The sequence below is a fragment of the Pecten maximus genome, unplaced genomic scaffold (assembly GCF_902652985.1).
Source record: "Pecten maximus unplaced genomic scaffold, xPecMax1.1, whole genome shotgun sequence".
NCBI classification, from domain to species: Eukaryota; Metazoa; Mollusca; class Bivalvia; order Pectinida; family Pectinidae; genus Pecten; species Pecten maximus.
In genome coordinates this window covers 1-24,324 of record NW_022982738.1, presented here as the reverse complement: position 1 = coordinate 24,324, position 24,324 = coordinate 1, and the positions used below count along the sequence as shown (strand labels likewise).

At 36.1% G+C, this 24,324-nt stretch overlaps 1 protein-coding gene across 1 annotated transcript; it reads right to left on the bottom strand.

The window, feature by feature from the left end:
- Positions 1 to 10,712: 10,712 nt before the first annotated feature.
- On the bottom strand, positions 10,713 to 20,625 carry LOC117320881 (peptidoglycan-recognition protein SC2-like). Its single transcript, XM_033875365.1, has 5 exons — positions 20,495 to 20,625; positions 17,508 to 17,633; positions 15,295 to 15,414; positions 13,633 to 13,836; positions 10,713 to 11,129 (listed from the first exon to the last, which is right to left on the bottom strand). The coding sequence occupies exons 1-5, from the start codon at positions 20,544 to 20,546 to the stop codon at positions 10,789 to 10,791; spliced, it is 843 nt and encodes a 280-aa protein (XP_033731256.1). The 5' UTR covers positions 20,547 to 20,625; the 3' UTR covers positions 10,713 to 10,788.
- Between the last annotated feature and the right edge of the window lie 3,699 nt (positions 20,626 to 24,324).

Here is a 24,324-nt window from a genome sequence, read left to right as displayed (position 1 = left end):
TACCACATAAATACATATACTATCTCTACCACATTGGTATGACGGTATACTACATAAATACATATACTATCTATATCACATTGGTATGACGGTATACTACATAAATACACATACTATCTATACCACATTGGTATGACGGTATACTACATAAATACACACACTATCTATACCACATTGGTATGATGGTATACCACATAAACACACATACTATCTATACCACATTGGTATGATGGTATACCACATAAACACACATACTATCTATACCACATTGGTATGACGGTATACCACATAAATACACGTACTATCTATACCACATAAATGTACATACCATCTATACCACATTGGTATGATGGTATACCACATAAATACACATATTATCTATACCTCATTGGTATGACGGTATACCACATAATTACTAATACTATCTTTACCACATTGGTATGATGGTATACTACATTCTGTCTAGATGACTAATGTAAATTGAAATATTTTTTTTCATAAAGAGGCCTTCACACATTTTGAAGAAACGGCGGTCGTTTAGAAACTGTGACGTTATATAACGCCAGGTCAGATATATAGCAGTGTGTTTATTACAACCTTGACAGGAAAAGATTATTGTATTTCTTTGATAAGATCAACTGTTTCTTTAAACTTTAGAATAACAGCTGTACAATTAGCGATCGTCATCGTCTTAATGAGACGGGGCCGCGGTGGCCGAGTGGTTAAGGTGTACCGACACTTTATCACTAGCCCTCCACCTCCGGGTTGCGAGTTCGAAACCTACGTGGGGCAGTTGCCAGGTACTGACCGTAAGCCGGTGGTTTTTCTCCGGGTACTCCGGCTTTCCTCCACCTCCAAAACCTGGCACGTCCTTAAATGACCCTGGCTGTTAATAGGATGTTAAACAAAAACAAACCAAATCGTGTTAATGACGTCGTCTCTTTACTTACAGGCCGAGATATGGAGGTATGACACTATCAATGCGACGTTATAAACACGGTCCTATAGGACATCTGGCGATATGATGTCTCTCACAACGACAGTCTTTTCCAAATATATAGCTTCCTTTGCAGCCTTTCACACCCGGAAGTCTGTATTACACCATGTGATGCTATGTAGAAAAGTATGTACTCTGATCAATGTCCTCCGAAAAAAGTGATAGAGACCAACCAACCAATTGTTTTCCCATAGACTTTAGTGTTAACGTTTTGGATTATTGTATTCAAATTCTTGAATTGATTATTACGATTATGGTTTATAACAAAAGTTGAGGGTCTGATATAACACCGAATCAAAAAAAAAGTTGGGTCCTTCAGCTCAAATTTTCTCCAGGGAAGCCATTTTGAAAATAGGTGAATTTCGCAGTAAAAATTCTCAAAAATCTTAAATGTTTACCTGTTTACTATTATTACGTGAACTTTTGGGAAAAAAACCAATCGGACTTAAGAAATTGATATCAACATTTCTTATTGATAGTTACCTATCAGGCTACATATCTATTTTCTCACTTCATAACATACTGGCCAATCAGTGGCTGCCAGACATTTTATCCTTGGCTCAACTTTCTATACACAGGGGCTGTTTCAAAAATATATTTTTTCAATTGGTTGGTTGTTCCCTGATAAAGATGTATTAGATTTGAGAATTACCTCCCTTTGATGTTTTTACTCTTCATTAACACGACGATAAAATATTTGGTAAGTTACACGTCGGTCATAGATATACAGGCGAACAGATACTTGAGACATGAATCTAGACATAGTTAAAGGATATGTTTGATACTGAACTTCATCTGTTTCATCTGTCTCTGTCTCGTTAGTGTTGCTAGGGACATCATATAGCTGTTACATCTTTCTAGGACACGTTAGTGTTGTTAGGAACATCCTACAGCTGTTACGACTTTCTAGGACTTGTTAGTGTTGCTAGGGACATCATACAACTGTTGTGTCCTTCTAGGACATGTCAGTGTTGCTAGGGACATCCTACAGCTGTTACGACTTTCTAGGACACGTCAGTGTTGCTAGGGACATCATACATATGTTTCGTCTGTCTAGGACACGTTTGTGGTGTTAGGGACATCATAGAGTTATTTCGTCATTTTGGGACTCGTATGTGATGTTATGGGCATAATACAGCTGGTACGTCATCTAGGAACCGTCAGTAATGTTAGAACCATCATACAACTGTCTCGTCCTTCTAGGGCTCGTCGGTGATGCTAGGGACATCATACAACTGTCTCGTCCTTCTAGGACTCGTTAGTGATGCTAGGGACATCATACCGTCCTTCTAGGGCTCGTCGGTGTTGCTAGGGACATCATACAACTGTCTCGTCCTTCTAGGGCTCGTCGGTGATGCTAGGGACATCATACAACTGTCTCGTCCTTCTAGGGCTCGTCAGTGTTGATAGGAGCTGCTGAATATATTTCTGTTTCATGAGTTTTCATTTTTCAGTAGAAAGCAAATAAAGAAAAATTAAACCAATAAAAGAAAATATTTATCTATTTTGCCAAGTGATAATACATAATTAGCCAACGCATAAAACTTTTTAACCAAGGCTTCATTAGAAACTATTTCCGTTTGGCGCCGAACTCTCTCATTACTTCAATGTTAATCTGGGCTGTATCTATGAGCCTATGGTGGCGTCTAGATCACATGACCTGATTGTTGCACCATCTTGATCAACATCACGGAAATGTTTAATAATACGTTGCGAATGAATAAAACGCAGCGATGATACTGATTGAAAATAATTACGTTGTTGTGACGTCATTCTGGCATTATGTTGATCCCCGTCTCGGCACTATGTGTCAAGTAGGCCACGAATAGAAAGTACAGCAATGGATTTTATTTGAGTGTGCTTTTTCTTTCAAGTGATCATACAGGGAAATGGGTGTTAAACTGAAATACATTCGTCTAATGTTAGATTGTACGTCTAAATGAAGTCAGTTAATGTTTGAAGACCCTGTTAGTCTATAATTAGATCTGAATGACGTCAGTAAAATGTTTGAAAACCCTGTTGGTCTATAATTAGTAATGGATAATATCAGTAAAATGCTTGAAGACCCTGTTTGTCTATAATTAGTACTGAATGACGTCAGTAAAATGTTTGAAGACCCTGTTTGTCTATAATTAGAACTGAATGACGTCAGTAAAATGTTTGAAGACCCTGCTTGACTATAATTAGAACTGAATGACGTCAGTAAAATGTTTGAATCTCCTGGTAGTCTATAATTAGTATTTCAATAATTTTGTATATTGCTACTTCCGTTTTGAATTGACTTACGATTAAATAGGGCCGTGTTTTAAATTTGAAAAAAAAAAATAAAAAAAAAAAATCACTCTATGTAGACCACCATATTGTTGTTATTTTTCATTGAGGGGTGTTTCTTTTTCATTGAGGGGTGTTTCATTTTCTGTCTTTTTTTCTAGTGCCTTTTGAAATTGTCATTACTTTGTGCATGCCTATCTCTGGTCCCTTTATTTGACAAGGGTACCGTTTGGATTCATGTTGATGATTTCGTTAAAGCCATGAACATTGCCTTGATCGTTTTAAGAATAACTTTCAATATTTTGACTGAATCAATCAATCTATTGTAAAACATTTACTACATCTAGATCCAGATTCAGAACAGAAATATCAAAACTTAGTCTGACAAGTATGAGAGAATCTATTAAACTTGCTTTATCATTTTTGTGCTTGATGTGTGAATATGAATTACATAAGAATACTTCAGTCTACTTCATTACTTGAGTTTAAACAGCATAATTCAGAAAATAAATACATTTGAGAATGATGTAATTATTGGCCCGTCTTGAACATCCACTATTTATTTATTTATTAGATATTATTTATCTATTTATTCAGTGTTGTGGATTTTGGGTCAGAATTCTCAGATTTTGATCAATATTATAATAGCTTAATTACTTGTCCATTTCATTTTACAATTATTTAATAGTAAAACTGGGACAAGTTCTGTCATATATCAAATGAATTGTGCTCCTTCAGGAAGAGTGATGTTTGGACTGTAAATGTCATATTAATGTCGATTTTGAGAATTAGAGATTTTGCTATTTCTTTGTAATTCTCTAACGTGTTCAAAGTGCTTTCATACTTTCAATGCATTAGCATGGAACTTTTATTGGTTATTTTTGGAAAAAATACTGAAATCTGAGAGAATTTTGGAGTTTACTTAAACATGACTATAATGACAATAGGACAGGCGAGACAAATTATGACGCGTACTTCCTATAATATCATAAATGTTTCTGCATGTGTATGCTTCATTAGCAAAAGATTAGGTTTTAATTTTGTTTAGTTTATGGCATCATAAATTCAATAGAGCACGAGATTAATTATGAAAACGCTTTGTACTGACTGCTCGATTTGATTTACGATCTCATAAACTTAACAAAATAATGGATTAATACGTATTTCGACAATTTCCTTTTAACAATAACAACACTTTGTTTTAAAGGTCAGATAAACCAAATTTAGTTTGCGTGATCTACGTCAAAAACTGCATATGAAAAAGTGCACAGCAGTGATTTATAAAAGCCGTGGACTGACAGATGAACCCAAATCACTTACCCGGTCAGAAAAAGTTCTTGTATTTCAATAAAGTTGTTCACAATACATCGTAAGCGGTTGTTTATAAACATGAGCATATGATCTGTGCAAAGAAGTCCACCAATATTTAATGTATTCATATGCGGTGAACTAGTTCACATTATGCACTCGAGGTGCTGAGAAAAAAATATCCACAACTATTGGTAATTCTAAATATAAGCCCATATAAATGAGATAAATATCAGCTACAAATATCGTATGCATCACTTTATCTTAACATCATTGAAAAGTCCTGATAAAAGGCTATAGCTTTAGCATTTAAAATTGAATCAATAAATATTTTATTCTAATGTAATTTATACCATTAAATTTAAAACAGCACTGAGCAATATTAGTTATGTAAATCATTTCATACATCTATTAATTATGATAAATGTAACAATTGTACATGCAATCAGATCTACCGTGTCGTCTCTCTATGTTTCGATCGCGTGTTTACAACCAACTCTGTTCTCGCCAGAGGGCGCAACATGTTGCACTATATTTGAAGTATCGCTATATTTGACGTGGGCTTTCCTCAAACTTAAACGGACCATTCTGGACATTGGCTACGTAGACGTAGACGCCATCAAGATCATGTAAAATACAAAACAAATAATAATGATTTCTTTAACTTAATCCAAAATGGCCGCCGAAACCTCAAAATTGCAATAAGTCATGTATTGTTTCCTTACAGAGGTAACTAGTGTTTATGTTTTAATTTAAACTTTGCTTTTAGTAACAAATTCACAATAAAAATATTGTTCGGTATGAAAGGAAACTGAAACTGCCAAGTTTATGTTATGAATAACATATGTAATGTTATGTTTCAGATAGTGTGATTGCCGATCTGACCCGATAATAGGACGGTGGATGAATGTTTTTTTTAAGTCTGGAATTTGAGGATTCAATCTGCCTGTGCAGATCATATCAAAAGCATAATTGAATCAAGCAAAAAAGAGAAGATGCTGTCCATATAGAGCTTCAAAACAGTTACTGTAAAAGTGGATATTTTCGCGTGTGGAAATTTTCGCTTAGCCACCTTCCAAAGTGTTCGCGGTGTGGATATTTTCGCGCCATCAAGATATTTTTGCGCTAACTTGAATCTTGTATATTTAGTATTTTTATGTGTTAATATATTCGCGTGCGGAAATTTTCGCGGAGATTTACTGATAGCGAAATAAGCGAAAATTTCCACACCGCGAATATTTCCACTTTTACAGTAAATGAGAACAATCATTTAACTATTATAATGGTATCGATCTGGCGTGGCTTCATCAACATAATCAAAGCAGTGCACATCAGTCGTCACCTGAAGCGACAGAAAAGTGCTACTGCTAGATCATCAAGCGCGCCTTCTCCATTGGAGCGATTTTGTCGTTCAAATGGTAGTTTTTCACTTTTAAGAAAGATGTACTTTTTTGGGGGTAAAATGTGTGATTGAAAAGGATCCTGGAAATCTTTGTCGGGAAGCTTATCTGTGTAGGACTGTGTAGGATCGTGGCGCTGATAAGCACACATTTAAAAAATGTCATCATGACGGCGTGTGGAAATAGAAGAGACGAGTTCAAGTACGCCTTCATAGTGCTGTGACTGATCTAAATGCTGCTGATGCACGGTACAGTCAAGATTGTAGATGTAGTACAACTCCATGTCCCCTCGTTCTGTAACGTCCGCGAGTAAACAGGGAGACAGGGGTGGGGGGGGCTGGGATTTGATCAGGGTCATTTTTTTCTATTTCACAAACTCTGTGGAAAACAGTTTATTTTTTCTGCCTTTAAAAAAGGGCAATTTTATTTTTCAAAACATCCCAGCAACAATTTTTTTTCATATCAGTTAGGCCCTATATTAAAGTTTAATAACTCTTTAATATTTAATATTTTTACTTCAATTTGAACTTTTAATTTTTTTTAATTTTTTTTTTTAAATAAAATGTTAATATTTGTGATTTCATCACCCGTTGCTATCTATATCAGTTTATAAAATTTGATCATTCATCCTGTACAGCAGTCCATTTTTTAATTGATAAGAAGGCTACAGATCTTATGCATGTCAAATATCAGCAAAATAACTTGATTGTCAACTTAGTAAAGGGAGATATTAAGTATATTTGGTGTGATCAATAGGTTTAACAAAATAAAGCAATATTAGCTGTTATATATGCAGATTGAAACAAAACAACAATTTGATACACCACAATCACTTTTATTATGCTATTGTAAGAATGGATTTCACACAATAATTTTGATTACATAATTATGAAGAAATTCACAAATTACACATGTGTTAGATATTAAAAACGATTATGACCTAGTATTCTTAAAGGAGCAAACCTTTTTTAGCTCTAATTTATAAACAAACCACTTTTTTTGGTCAAAACTGCCAACAGAGATGATACTATTTCTGTGACAGCGGTATCCTATAAGGCTGCAATCTGTATTTGATCATATCAAATTTGGAATCAAATTTAGTAGATAGCTGCTACCCGTACAGTGCAGAAAATGAAAATGGACAGCCAAAGTCCTTTTCTGAATCGTCTCGGTCGCTTTCCTTCTAGTAATTTCATTTGCAGGCTCCCGTGCCCATCTGTCTGTATTACAGACATCAGGGGTGATACGTACTAGATGAGACTGATAAACCATTGTGCACTCTTTAGTTCAAAATGAACCGCATGTCCTGAGTAAACCCTATGAAAACTATAACACATTATGTCCATGTTCAATTTCAATAGGAAAGAATTACAAAATTTAAGGAAGGTTCCTTAACTAACACAAAATGTCAACCCAACCTAACTTAATGTATGGGAACAATCTTGAAAGCATTCGCCTGAGAGAAATTCTAAATGAAATTGTGATTCTGACAATCATCGTCTACAACGAAATCAGGTCAGTAACCTATCAAAGACGTATTTTTCGAGAATTTAATTGAAAACAATCTTGATAATCCTAAAAATTCGTGAGGAGACCCCTAAACATTCCGCATCTCTTACTACTATTATCTCCTATATTTGACAGACTAGCTATTGCTGAAAGGCTCAACTCATCATTTTTTTCAATTGCCAACAGTTCAGGAAAATATTTAGAGGATATTTTCTTCATTCGAGACATTACGCAATTTTTTTCGGCCATTTTTTTTCTTAACATTGATCATTTTCAATTTCCATAGTCATAGTGAAATTCATTGAGGAATTCCTTTTTCACTCGATATATACAAATGTACAAAGCCATAGGCTTTGATGATATTATTGAAAATCGTTAAAAACAGCAAATTGTTAAATTTCTTCATCTTTGACATATATAAGAAAATTGAATTTCAGTGCCGGTAAATATCCTAGCCAGTGAAAGAATTAAATAATCCCAATTCACAAAGGTGGACCATTCAAAGGCCAGTGTCGGTTTTACCTATTATGGCAAAACATTTTGGAACGACAAATTCATAATTGTTTTCAAGCTTATATGAATGAAAATTATCTATTAGTTTAATCATAATCAGGGTTTCAAAACAAAAACAAAATTACTCTTGTTAGACAGCCAATCTCAGAATTGTCAATAAATTGGTAAGATCACAATGGATATAGCATTATCTTGATATACATCAGAAAAATCTTTGGTATGGCCAACCAAGAGTTTTAAGTATGCATTACATCACCGTGATAACATAGCTTTGAGCTGGTTAAAAGCTATTTCTCACATCGAATTCCGAAAGTCACAGTTTCTATTGATATATCTTGTAGTTAACCAATCACTGCTCCCCAGGGGTCTATATGAGGTTTCCTGATGTTTCTAAATGGAATCAATGATTTGCCTCTTGGACTGATGTCATGCACAGTGGTGTATGCCGGTGACTCGACTTAAAGTGCGACGGTAGTTCTGTTCCTGTTGAAAAAAAGTCTTTTAAAAATACCTTTAGATAAAAATAGATTGATGGCAATAACGTAAAAACAGACATTAAGGAAAATTAATGATTTTCTAAACTTAACATTTGATAAAAAAAAAAAAAACATCAAGCAGGTCAACTATGAAAAAACTTCTTTGTATCAAATTGTATCCGTTGCCTCAAAAGTAAAACATGTTTCGGTTTCACTCAGAAGTATAAGTCAATATTTACCACTTTCAGGAAGACTAAAATACCTGTTTATTTTCTCATTTTGTTTATAGCAACACTTTGCGGAGCGGATTATCCTAAAACAAAATGCAAAACTTTTCGAAAGCACAGAAACAAACGGCATGACTGCTGTTGATAGGCCGTTATCTATACATATACAGTATAAGAATGGTTGCCAGTCAGTGAATATGTCGATAATATTGTTCCTTGATTTCTTGTTAACCAATTTGAATTGTCTATCGACATTCGTACACGATCTACTTCAAAGAATTTAAATGGAAAAAAAAGTACAAAAAAATTCGAACATTATTGTATTTGAAACATGTTTGATGGCAGGGAGCCAGATCAGGAATAATGTATCTGTTGAAATAAGACATTCAGCTTACCTTTCTGATTTCAAACAATATAATTGGAAGCATTAAGCGTAATTTCTTATTTTCAATTTTATGACTTAAATTTCTTAATATGTCATTTATATTATTCTATGTACGTTATTTGAGCGTGTAAACTGTCAATGTTAACATCGTTTCTATATTAACATGTATGAAAATTATACAAGTTGTCTCTCTGCCTTTACTTTTATCAATCACTCCAATTGGCCAAGGTGAAAAGCAAGTGTGTTACAACTGTGCCACCTAACCACATATATATGTTAAAAAATAGGACTAAGACCACAATTAATTTCAGTATATGTTTCATTGTAACATTTAGTTTTATAACAAATTCCCCAAATCCGATAGCCAACTTTACCCTTCTTACCAGTCAAGAGCAATGTCTTGGGAGTAAAATATTTTTAAAAAAATCAACACAGTATGTTGGCCTTTTTCTTGAAATAATCGTCTGCACGTGTCATCAACGTCAAATATAAACTTCCGGTTCAAAGGGTAGGGGTAAAGACAGGACTCGTCACACAGCACCCTGCGCCAAAATAAAATGCACAATATAAAAACATTACACAATAAATGTTAGAATGATATCTCTAGAGTATTTCAACACCAATCTTGTACACAAATACTAAGTTCTAACAGCCATAGTATAGGTTTTACAAAATCACCTAGATTTCTAAGAGACTTCTTTCGTGCCTAGTGAACCCGGAAGCATTTAATTGTGGTCTTAGTCCTATTATTGGTCGATAAAGCCGATTGATGTATTTTGGGTACAATGGTATCCTCAGCTTTCCTGTGTATGATAACCTTACCTAATTACAAACTGGACACATGAAACACAAGCCATTCTAGACGAAGTTCCGGAGGGAACACAGGACGAGATCACTGCACTAGATAATAAAAGAAAACTGCATGCTATGGGTTAAATGCTGAAACACCAATTCGAGTTGAACACATCAATAACTCCACTTTTTTTGTTTTTTGTTTGTTCCAATAACGTAACACAACACAGCGACGTTGCAATTGTCTGTACATTAAAATTTGATTTGTGACTGACAAGACGCCAGATTAGAGTTCCTACATGTGCTAACAATAAAGATTTTCTAAACAAAGTTATCATCTTTTGAACAACAAACGTATTTCTATTTCCCATTCTGATAATTTCTGTGTCCCATTTGAAGCCCAAAAAAATGTATTCATCCGAGAAATTCGATACAACTTTTCTGGTTGTGAATGGTACTGTTGACACCAATGTCTGATTTTGACTACAATGTCGACACCAAGGTTCTGTGTTGACTATACTGTCGAAACCTAGGTCTGGTTTTGACTGCATTGTCGATTCATAGGTATGATCTTTGCTATTATGTCGACGCCTAATTTTGATTTGATTATGCTGTCGCAGTCACAGCTTCGATTTTGACTATACCGCCGACGCCCAGTTCTGATTTTCACTATTTGACTTTTGTCGCGGTACCAGTTCTGATTTTGACTATACTGTCGCTGTTCAAGTTCTGATTTTGACTTTACTGTTTTTCAATCTGTTCCGATACGTTGACGAAATAAGTATTGTGACACCTTGATGAAAAGTTATCTTGCTACTATTTCAACTGAATTACATTCACAACGATAAATCGATTCACTCTTTCACATTTTATTTTCTCCCGTCATAGATGTCATAAATACATCCTTAGATCATTGTATGGTCGCCGAGTGAGTGTAGTTGTATCTATCCCAGGTCCTAATCTCAGCATATAGAGTGTCCCCGGGACAGTCCGTATTTCCTACGTCACGGTGACCAAACAGACTGTAGTTAGCTTCAATATAACCTTTATTGACCCCACATTGTACCAGCGCTTTAGCGGCGTTGAGAGAGTTTGGTGATGGTAGAGTATCCATGAAGTTCCCCATAAAGGAAACTGCGTAAGCAAGGGAGTTGTAATGTAGAGTGTGGGCACCAACGACGCCCCAACCTCTGCCCTCATAAACACGTCCATCTTGACCAATCAGGAAGCTGTAGCCGATGTCATTATAACCTTACAAACAAAAGAATGTGCCAGCGTTTAGGATATGTCCATAATTATCACAAATATACTTTGACCGAAAATGCATTTTCAACATCAATTTCCCGATATCATAACTTTGATGATAAATCAAAAGACGATGGTCTTTTACCGAACGCTGTTTTTCGGCATAGCCGTATAATATTCTTTTGGCCCCGGATATGACGCGCGACAAGTGGCGTTACTGGTCAAAACGAAGTATGTGATTGGTCAATGTAGCGGTAAATGCAAAATGCAGATTATATGCAAATTAAAAAATGAAACAAAGTTAAGATTGAATGCAAGCTGAATAAGCGGATGTATCTTTTCAAATGACCCATTAATAAAATCATATTCCTGATTCAAATACAGTCTTATTAAAACCAAAAATGATTCAAGCTGATATAATGTTGTTATCCATGCTGAAACGCATTTGTTCGTTAATTTATTTCACCAGTAGTTTTACATTATAACCAGCAGCCGTTTATCTTTAAAGATATTTTTTGTTTATTTTACTTTCGGAAGGCAAGAAAATATGCGTTGTTTTCGAATCGGGGATGAAGAATGAATTGATTATGGTCATGGTTTTTAAAAGCTGGACAATCAGACGCGGCTTATTTTCTATAACAGTAAACAAATACAAGTGTATTTTTGTGAAGGCTTATTGTTTTGTGCAATATGACAAATATCACTAAATGTTTGTGTTATTTCTGGTTAAAAACAGAACTATTTGTCACTACGAAAGTTTCAACTTGAAGTGAAAAGTCATCAGTGGATAATTCACCTGTTGTTTTTCCTCCCACCAGTAATAGACTTTTACGTAAGTACGATGTCATTTACAAAAGAGGATTGATTTACATAAGAAATAAAACATTAGAAGTTATTGGATTTCATTTTTGTGTTAAACATCCTTTTATGGAGCTATCCCTCTAAGAATATATTCTAAATGAGTCACTTAAGCGACTCATATTTTTTTTGTTTTTATAGGAATTACTCCATATAAGCATGGTTAACATAAAAATAAAATTGATTCACTATACATGTATATATACAGAACTCCTATTGTCCGGGAAGTGTTAATGATCGTTGATAAAGTTGCCATCCACATAATTTCAAGCAATAGGGTATAACTTAATGTATAGAACTAACAATGGGCACACGTTATCGAATAAGATCTCCCGGACACTACCGGTCACTCACTATATACTATTTATATTTCCTCTTAATTCAGACTCAATGAGCCTACCACAGTTAACTCAAGTCATTTTTAATGAACTTTATCAAATCCGGCGTAGGAATACATTTGTCGCGCTTGGACTATATTTTTTAATTGTTTTTCAAAAGTGATCATATTTATATGAAATAAATTTCATCAAAAATAATATTTGTTTTAATTCATTTAAAGTCAATAGTCATATGTAGACGAAAAGGGATGACGTACATTTTGGTAAGTTCTGTGGTAGACTTGCACAAGTCCCTATTTGTCAAGGAAAAAAATATTATACAAAATATGAAAAAAATATATATATAAATATAAGGATTATTCGCAGTTCATAAAATTTGTCTCAAGACCTATTGAGGTTTATACCCCCATACACCTCAACTTAACATTATGCAATCCTTAATTGGCTTATCATAATTATGATCTATTTTCGGGAAAGGCTTATTTTTACAAACCAAGCGAATTTGCTCGTATGAAACTAATGGCGTATTTTAAAAATAGGCTTATTTTCTTAAATCGGCTTGTTTTTTTTAGATTTAAGGGAGATTGAATTCGGTTTTTTTTATACATTATCCTGAAATCCGAAAAAAAACCACTTTGCAAATATACCGAGAAATGAGTAGGATAACATCTGTATTAAAACCTGTGTCGACTTGTTTAATAAATATACTTTTTGTAATAATCAAACCTGGCGGAATGAAAACATTAATTAAGAACGGGATAGTTAGAAAGGACAGAATTGAGCTTACATATTAATCAATCTCGATTACCGAAGGGAAACCCCAGAACACGTCTTAAACATTATGGACAAAGAGGTTTGGTAACATGTTTAATATGAATTTAAAACAAGCTTTTGTGGCAAGTGGTGTTTCTTTGGGGGCAGAGAGAATAATTTACAATATGTGTTATGACAAACATGAGCGGGTGATACAATACAAATCTATCCAGTTAGTTTATATCGTGGTCTTGTCATCCAAATGTAAATATATGTAAATAAGAGTACATGTTCAAACTACATCACTAAAGGCTACATGTGTTGTAGATGTGGTGAACTTATCTCCATGGTTGATTTTTGTTGTTATTTATTTATTTGTGTGTGTTTATTTGTTGTTGTTTTTTTTGTTTTTTTTTTGTATTCTTTTTTTTGGAAATACTCATTTTAATTAAATATAAATTTTTCATTAATTAGTTCCTCGATGCTAACCGCTGAAGTTAATGTGTAGTTGTCCGATACTAGCCACTGAAGTTTATTATTAGTTGTCTATACATATTTACCTCTTGAGTTCATGTGGTAGTTTTGAACACCCTTGAGTACTCCAGCACATTCAGTCTCACTATGACATGTGTGACCGTCCGTATGGTGTATAAAGAACAAATGCACGCGATGATTCAATGTTGTTACGTGAGTCGGCCCCCTCGCACCCCAAGCGTCCCGACTGATCACTTGTATGTTATCGCAAATCGATTGGTCGGATCCTCCTGAAACATACATATGGGCTTTTACTTACAGGTACATATCGTGATATATATGGTGACTGTATTTACCTACACACACATATCGTAATATATATGGTGACTGTATTTACCTACAGACACATATCGTGATATATATGGTGACTGTATTTACCTACAGACACATATCGTGATATATATGGTGACTGTATTTACCTACAGACACCATATCGTGATATATATGGCGACTGTATTTACCTACAGACACATATCGTGATATATATGGCGACTGTATTTACCTACAGACACATATCGTGATATATATGGTGACTGTATTTACCTACAGACACATATCGTGATATATATGGCGACTGTATTTACCTACAGACACATATCGTGATATATATGGCGACTGTATTTACCTACACACACATATCGTGATATATATGGCGACTGTATTTACCTACAGACACATATCGTGATATATATGGTGACTGTATTTACCTACAGACACATATCGTGATATATATGGCGACTGTATTTACCTACAGACACATATCGTGATATATATGGTGACTGTATTTACCTACAGACACATATCGTGATATATATGGTGACTGTATTTACCTACAGACACATATCGTGATATATATGGTGACTGTATTTACCTACAGACACATATCGTGATATATATGGTGACTGTATTTACCTACAGACACATATCGTAATATATATGGTGACTGTATTTACCTACAGACACATATCGTGATATATATGGTGACTGTATTTACCTACACACACATATCGTGATATATATGGTGACTGTATTTACCTACAGACACATATCGTAATATATATGGTGACTGTATTTACCTACACACACATATCGTGATATATATGGTGACTGTATTTACCTACACACACATATCGTGATATATATGGTGACTGTATTTACCTACAGACACATATCGTGATATATATGGCGACTGTATTTACCTACAGACACATATCGTGATATATATGGTGACTGTATTTACCTACACACACATATCGTGATATATATGGCGACTGTATTTACCTACACACACACATATCGTAATATATATGGTGACTGTATTTACCTACAGACACATATCGTGATATATATGGCGACTGTATTTACCTACAGACACATATCGTAATATATATGGTGACTGTATTTACCTACAGACACATATCGTGATATATATGGTGACTGTATTTACTTACACACACATATCGTAATATATATGGTGACTGTATTTACCTACACACACATATCGTGATATATATGGTGACTGTATTTACCTACACACACATATCGTGATATATACATGTATGGTGACTGTATTTACCTACAGACACATATCGTGATATATATGGTGACTGTATTTACCTACAGACACATATCGTAATATATATGACGACTGAAACAAAATGTCGATTTCTAGATTAGATAAACATTACCGTTGTTATGCGAGGTGCAGCAACGATTGGTAGTGCCTCCACTGCACTTCCCTGTGACGTAGGATCCGGCACAGTACAAATGGTCATCCTTGCATATCCCTCCTATCGCAGCACACGGATCTGAAGGAACAATGCCATTTTAGTTCCATCATCTGTTTTAAGAAAATAAAGGGGGAAAAACAAATCAAATCAAAACAAAAATCGCATAACGTTTCCTCCTGCAGAACAGAAAAGATTTGACCTTGTAATACATCATCTTTAGACCAAATCACGTGACCTGATCAAGCTACGCCGGATCGTTTTCTATCAATCATTCCAATGGGAAATTTTGGTTTTGCACAACAACTTTCCAAGCGAACATTTTTAATTTCACCATTGCATAAGATGCAACGATTAACACAAATTTAAAGGTGTAGAGCAATTATGATGTAAATGGATGGCCTTAGTGAAACTTCCGTCGCGTGACAGTTGTTATTCGACCGCACGACAAGACAGGAACATTCTATTGTTGCACTTCCTCGACAGATTCATATCTAAGGTGTTGACAGTATAGTTATCAGTACAAGGAATCGCTACGTCCCAAGAGAATCACCGCGCGCCGACCTGATGTCGATGTAGTCGACATGCGCAGACTTGGCCCGAAAGGGTTTGGGATACGTCGGTGGAGGCGTGTGATGTTCACTGACGAGTCAAAATTATCTCTGTATCGCCCAGACAAGAGAAATAGTTTATTGCAGCTGCAGTGAGCGTTTCTCCGACGCATGCGTGGTTTAGGCGATATATTTGGTAGGGGTTATTTTAATAGTTTGGAAGAAATCTGGAGTAAAATCTCCCTTTGTGATCCCAAACCAAAACCTCAGTACCGTTAGATACAGAGACCAGATCCTCAAACCAGATGTCCTTCCACTTCTAAGGCAACAAGACAATGCTCGACCACATGTTGTCATCTCCATGTCTCCCATTGGGCATTTTTGGGATAAGCTTTATAGAGGTATGAGAAAATGTCAGAACCTTTCAACTGACCGCGCCCAGTTGGTTTCAGCATTAACAGAAGAATAGAACAACGTCCCCTTGAGGTAAATTAAGATTCCATCCATAAGGTAATCCGCGCCTGCGCTTGCACCAGGTACCGAAGCGTTATTGTTGTTTTTCAATACATAATTTTATATAGTATATAATTGTATAGGATTTACAGACATCTACATGATAATTTGAGGGGCGTACTACATTCCAAATCTATTTCTAAAATTTGAAACAAGAAATTGAACATCGCTTTTTTGTTTTTTGTTCAGTAAATAATTTGCCTAAAAGTGAAAAATAACAATATTTGGATTTATTTTCTACTTTTAAAGCTTATTAAAACAGAAGAGCGATACAAAATACGATATCTAACCTGATGACGACGTATCTAACCTGATGATGACGTATCTAACCTGATGATGACGTATCTAACCTGATGATGACGTATCTAACCTGATGATGACGTATCTAACCTGATGACGACGTATCTAACCTGATGACGACGTATCTAACCTGATGACGACGTATCTAACCCAGTGATGACGTATCTAACCTGATGATGACGTATCTAACCCGATGATGACGTATCTAACCTGATGATGACGTATCTAACCTGATGACGACGTATCTAACCTGATGACGACGTATCTAACCCAGTGATGACGTATCTAACCTGATGATGACGTATCTAACCCGATGATGACGTATCTAACCTGATGATGACGTATCTAACCTGATGATGACGTAACTAACCTGATGATGACGTATCCAACCTGATGATGACGTATCTAACCTGATGATGACGTATCTAACCTGATGACGACGTATCTAACCTGATGATGACGTATCTAACCTGATGATGACGTATCTAACCTGATGACGACGTATCTAACCCAGTGATGACGTATCTAAACTGATGATGACGTATCTAACCTGATGACGACGTATCTAACCCGATGACGACGTATCTAACCCGATGATGACGTTTCTAACCTGATGACGACGTATCTAACCTGATGACGACGTATCTAACCTGATGACGACGTATCTAACCTGATGATGACGTATCTAACCTGATGATGATGTAACTAACCTGATGATGACGTATCCAACCTGATGATGACGTATCTAACCTGATGATGACGTATCTAACCTGATGATGACGTATCTAACCTGATGATGACGTATCTAACCTGATGACGATTCACAACATCTCCTGGAAGCAGATCCGGAGCACAAGTTGCTGACGTAGTTACCGGAACAGGAAGTACTATCATCTTGACAAGTTCCTCCGTGATTCAAACATGGTGTGTCGGAACCTACATCAAACAAATGATTTATCACTATTGACATAAACCAGGGACGACTTTTACTTATAACTTCGCTAAGTCGAACCCCAAGGGATCGTGTTAAAGGTACTACACCACAAACAGCGTACCACTGGTTGTTAGAATATTTAAAAAGTGGAACCAGCGTTTATGATAAATCACTATTAAACAAAAGTGATAATATTATTGTTATGAATTATCGCTTGTTAGACCGAAAGCTACGTACAACATATAGAGTAGAGTACTATCAAAGTTCACCAGGAAACAACCAATAATATAGTCAGTCTAAAATTAAAGGAAGTCAGAATGCACCTGTGGGACTTGGGTAAGAGCTAGCTTAGTTGGTCATCTGTATCATAATATATATAGTAGTATAGTATTCCATTAGGGCCAAATTTCCAATATCGCTCCTTCGCTCCTTCGAACTAAACGCGAAGGAGCGAAGGAGCGACACAACGAGTAACGACAATCGACAATAGACTACACTGTGATGTTCCGTTTGGACCAATTTTTCCAATATCGCTCCTTCACTCTTTCTACCTAAACGCGAAAGAGCGAAGGAGCTTCTTCGCTCCTTTGCTCTTTCGCCATCGTGTTTTCTCTCCTTTGCCATTGTATTTTCGCTTCTACTCGTTTAGGTCAAAGGAGCGAAGTAGCGATATTGGGAATTTGGCCCTAACGGAACACCATACATTAGCCTTTTGTCGATCACCGTTACTCTTTATCAGAGATGTAACGCCCATAAAATAGTATATAAAGATAAGGTCGGGCCAAACGATACATGCGGTTAATAGGGTTATTCGACTTAGGCAGGTTCCAATAAATGGGGCCGCGGTGGCCGAGTGGTTAAGGTGTCCCGACACTTTAACACTAGCCCTCCACCTCTGGGTTGCAAGTTCGAAACCTACGTGGGGCAGTTGCCAGGTACTGACCGTGGGCCGGTGGTTTTTCTCCGGGTACTCCGGCTTTCCTCCATCTTTAAAACCTGGCACAGCCTTAAATGACCCTGGCTGTTAATAGGACGTTAAAAAAAATAAAAATAAATGGGGTAATTGTTTACTGTTTCCAGTGATTTTACCTTCTAGCCTCTGTATGGTGTTAAACGTATAACACTACATTTCAATGTGCTTTTATGTATGGACGTGAAATCAGCTATAATTGACATTATCTGTATATAAACTGTTTGATAATGAACGTTAAATGTTCATAGTTTGACCTCGTTTAATAAATTATCTGGTTAAAACTCGGAGTTCGTTCTCTACTTGTTCATGTACATGGATCATCTTTGTCTTTGATCAGAGGTTAAAAGCCGAGGTTGATATCGCTCAATCGCGATCAGTTAAGATAAACCATAGATAGACTAAAAGTGTCCCAGTTGAAGCAGAATGCGGTTACCCTTTTGGAACGCCTGGTCTTACCCTAGTTGTCTTTATTATATTGTTTCCGTGTTAATTCATGTGTTCTCCATACGCTGTTCTCGTTTCACACATATTCTTGATGTGAAACGACACCAAAGTTAAACATGAAATCGAGTCTGGCTATTGTTGGTGTCATAGGATCGAGTCTGAATAGTGTTGATGTCATGGGATCGAGTCTGACTATTGTTGGTGTCATGGGATCGAGTCTGACTATTGTTGGTGTCATGGGATCGAGTCTGACTATTGTTGGTGTCATGGGATCGAGTCTGACTATTGTTGGTGTCATGGGATCGAGTCTGACTATTGCTGATGTCATGGGATCGAGTCTGACTATTGTTGGTGTCATGGGATCGAGTCTGAATATTGTTGATGTCATTGGATCGAGTCTGACTATTGCTGATGTCACGGGATCGAGTCTGACTATTGTTGGTGTCATGGGATCGAGTCTGAATATTGTTGATGTCATGGGATCGAGTCTGAATATTGTTGATGTCATTGGATCGAGCCTGGCTATTGTTGGTGTCATGGGATTGAGTCTGACTATTGTTGGTGTCATGAAATCGAGGCTGACTATTGTTGGTGTCATGGGATCAAGCCTGGCTATTGTTGGTGTCATGGGATCGAGCCTGGCTATTGTTGGTGTCATGGGATCGAGTCTGAATATTGTTGATGTCATGGGATCGAGCCTGGCTATTGTTGGTGTCATGGGATTGAGTCTGACTGTTGTTGGTGTCATGGGATCGAGCCTGACTATTGTTGGTGGCATGGGATCGAGCCTGAGTATTGTTGGTGTCATGAGATCGAGTCTGACTATTGTTGGTGTCATGGGATCGAGTCTGACTATTGTTGGTGTCATGGGATCGAGTCTGACTATTGTTGGTGTCATGGGATCGAGTCTGACTATTGTCGGTGTCATGGGATCGAGTCTGACTATTGTTGGTGTCATGAGATCGAGTCTGACTATTGTTGATGTCATGGGATCGAGCCTGGCTATTGTTGGTGTCATGGGATCGAGTCTGACTGTTGTTGGTGTCATGGGATCGAGTCTGAATATTGTTGGTGTCATGAGATCGAGTCTGACTATTGTTGGTGTCATGAAATCGAGTATGACAGCTAACTAGTCTATACAATAAACCGTGGTCATTTGTCATAGAAGGGACAATTACAACAATATGCACACTAAATTATGACAAGACACTCTCGATTAACGATTTTGTTGTCCCTAACAATAACATGGTTTAAACAAGATTTTGACATACCATATTACGTTCTAATTCTGCAGCAGTTTACAAATGTAAACGTTATCACCATATGTTTCCTTGATGAAGTCCTTTTTCTCCCAATTTGTAAGAATAACATTTGTAGATGTAGAAATATTCATCTTCAGTAAAACAGAGAATACTGCTATATTTAGGTCATCGTCTCTTTACTTACCGACCGAGATATGGAAGAATGCCACCAATACTGTCAATGTTACCAGCGACATTATAGACACGTTCCTGTAGATCTGGCGATAAGATTCCTGGTGTAAACCTATATCAATGTCAGGCCGTATCTACACTTGATCACACGAGGTGAGGCTTTTTAAACATTCCTTGTTACGACTGTTATTATCGCCGAAGGAAGCAAACGAGTTGGAATGTGAGGTGAAAAATTCTGATATTATTTAGAACCAATATACTCGGTATATTCGCTTTCTGTTAAATTATTTTATGCAAAGTTACAAAATTAAGGTTAGATAAATACAGTATTGCTCAACAAATTGACGAGTACAATGTCAGGGTCAGGCCCATAATCCACAAGCGAAGCTGCTACAGTGTGACGAGTACAAGGTCAAGGTCAGGGTCAGGCCCATAATCCACCAGCGGTGCTGCCCACAAAGGTAGACGTACCATCCATAAACAATTACACTCACACGAATGTCAGACCTAACAGTTAACTGCTGTTTCAAACCAAAACGAAAAGGAAGATAGAAAATATAAACGTATTAAATTTGGAATATCATTCTGATGCTTTCTTATCTGTCTTTCCCATTCATTCCTGTATTTGTCATTCTTTTCTGTCTTTCCCATTCTTATGTCTTTTCCATTCTTATGTCTTTCCATTCTTATGTCTTTCCATTCTTATGTCTTTCCATTCTTATGTCTTTCCATTCTTATCTGTCTTTCCATTCTAATCTGTCTTTCCATTCTAATCTGTCTTTCCATTCTTATCTGTCTTTCCATTCTAATCTGTCTTTCCATTCTAATCTGTCTTTCCATTCATTCCTGTCATTGTCAGTATTATCTGTCTTTGCCCTCCTTATCTGTCATTGTCAGTATTATCTGTCTTTCCATTCTAATCTGTCTTTCCATTCTTATCTGTCTTTCCATTCTAATCTGTCTTTCCATTCATTCCTGTCATTGTCAGTATTATCTGTCTTTGCCCTCCTTATCTGTCATTGTCAGTATTATCTGTCTTTCCATTCTAATCTGTCTTTCCATTCTTATCTGTCTTTCCATTCTAATCTGTCTTTCCATTCTAATCTGTCTTTCCATTCATTCCTGTCATTGTCAGTATTATCTGTCTTTGCCCTCCTTATCTGTCATTGTCAGTATTATCTGTCTTTCCATTCTAATCTGTCTTTCCATTCTTATCTGTCTTTCCATTCTTATCTGTCTTTCCATTCTAATCTGTCTTTCCATTCTTATCTGTCTTTCCATTCATTCCTGTCATTGTCAGTATTATCTGTCTTTGCCCTCCTTATCTGTCATTGTCAGTATTATCTGTCTTTCCATTCTAATCTGTCTTTCCATTCTTATCTGTCTTTCCATTCTAATCTGTCTTTCCATTCTTATCTGTCTTTCCATTCATTCCTGTCATTGTCAGTATTATCTGTCTTTGCCCTCCTTATCTGTCTTTTTTCATTCTTTGTTGTCTTTGTCATATTTTACTGTCTTTGCCATTCTGATATGTCATTCGTTCCCGTCTTTGCCATTCTTTGCTCTCTGTACTTCCAGTTCTCTGCTCTCAACCCTGTACTGAAAAGCAGTGTCCATCACATTGTGACGGCGACACGGTTAAAGGTCAAACTCACAAATCAGTACAGAAAGCTGATCAAAGTAAGTTTTTTTATCTCCGTTGTCAAATTGTTCTGTCCTTTTTTCATATTCCGCCCTCTTGTGGTGAACAGTTTTGTTATCCTGACAGCATTTAGTGTTTGCTATAACGAAAGGCGTTTTCATTGTGTGATATGTGCCTCGTCTCCATGCGTAATATACGATTTTATGATACTAGGATAAGCTATGGCTTGATATAAAGTTAAATCAATGACGGATATATTGGGTAAATCAACTGTAATCTTTATGAGGAAAACTAGAACAAGAAACAATGGTTGAGAAACATTATTTATGTCCTTAACCTATATAAGGGGTGAATAGGTATTCATCTTCTCTCCAACTACAATATCGGAGGTATTGTGGTGTTTGAAATGTTATTTTATTTACCGGTTAGCTGTTGTTACCTCTGTTGTTACCTCAGTATTAATGAATTTAAGATAAACAAGCTCAGAGTTATATCTTTATATAAATCATTTTTAATAAAAATTTAAAAAAAAACATGTTATTCTTCAAAATTGTCAAAACTGGTGTCACACAGGCCTGGAATCATTGGAGAATGATACTAGTAAATGATTGCCAGATCAGATGTTAGCTCTGATCAATACATATAGCTAATATATAAGTATATACTGTTGTGTGAAATATGTGATGGCTTCAATAAAAGATAATACATATATTTAATATATAATTATATACTGTTGTGTGAAATCTGTGATGGCTTCAATAAAAAACAATACATATAACTAATATATAATTATATATTGTTGTGAGAAATCTGTGATGGCTTCAATAAAAAACAATATATATAGCTAATATATAATTATATACTGTTGTGAGAAATCTGTGATGGCTTCAATAAAGAACAATACATATTATCGTTAGTACTGATATATATTTACATGTTGTTAAAGAATGAGATTCCGCGACCGGTAGATCCAGTACCAGAAACACAGAATCAGTTGTTGATCTACATTGGAATGTAGACACTGGGTTCTGGGTAGAGTTTCTCCTGACCTTGGTATACAATATCACCAACACAACAATACATAGCTGTTTGTTTGTTTGTTTTTGTTTAACGTCCTATCAACAGCCAGTGTCATTTAAGGACGTGCCAGGTTTGGAGGTGGAGGAAAGCCGGAGTACCCGGAGAAAAACCACCGGCCTAGAGTCAGTACCTGGCAACTGCCCCACGCGGGTTTCGAACTCGCAACCCAGAGTTGGAGGGCTAGTGATAAAGTGTCGGGACACCTTAACCACTCATACATAGCTGTTGAGTACAAAAAACATACCCTATATAAGATAGCACGTTTATGTATGAACTAAGTAATCGATAGGAAACAGATAATGGGCACAAAATCTTACAACACGCGATTCCTTCTTAGACTCGTAAGTGATTGTATTGGATGCAATGAAATCAAGATGGAAAACTAAGAGAAACCCTAAACAGGCGGATTTTACAAAAAAAGGGGGCTGACGCCACAATCGATTACTGACAGGCGCAGCCAATGCAAGACGCGCCATAGTTTTTACATCAGTTGCATATGCAAAAATAATACCCTGGTGAATTGAGTGCATTCGCTGTGATAAAAGAGTTATCAAGATTTCAATTTCACTTTCATATAATTCAGAGAACAATACAGATATCAGAGATATACTAATATGATAAAGTGAAATTAATTATAGATCTGGTGTTATTTTAACAATTGATTAATGTTAGATAATTTGTAAATTTCAAGGTACGATCTCATTTTAGTACGAAAGTTTCAACATTAACAAGAAATATCTTTTAAAAATATAAACAGCATAGTTTCAATGCTGGTGTTTATAATATAAAACTGCTGGTGAAATAAATCAACGAACTAATGTGTTTCAGCACAGATAACAAAATGATATCAGTTTGAATAATTTTTGGTGATAATAAGACTGCATTTGAATCATGAATATAATTTTATTAATGTGTCATTTGAAAAGATACATCCACTTATTCAGTTTGCATTCAATCTTAACTTTGTTTCGTTTTTACCTGCAAATCTGCATTTTGCATTGACCGCTACACTGACCAATCACATACTTCACCTTGACCAGTAACGCCACCTGTTGCGTCATATCCGGGCCAAAAGAATAGTATACGTCTGTGCCGGAAAAAAACCCAAAACAATCAGACAA

Excerpts from the sequence above, each read along its gene's own strand:
- LOC117320881 (XM_033875365.1), bottom strand. The coding sequence starts at position 20,546 with ATGTCGCTGGTAACATTGACAGTATTGGTGGCATTCTTCCATATCTCG. Across the intron at positions 13,837-15,294 it reads CTGCACCTCGCATAACAACG|GAGGATCCGACCAATCGATT; the intron begins GTAATGTTTATC and ends TGTATGTTTCAG. Across the intron at positions 11,130-13,632 it reads CTACCACATGAACTCAAGAG|GTTATAATGACATCGGCTAC; the intron begins GTAAATATGTAT and ends TTTGTTTGTAAG.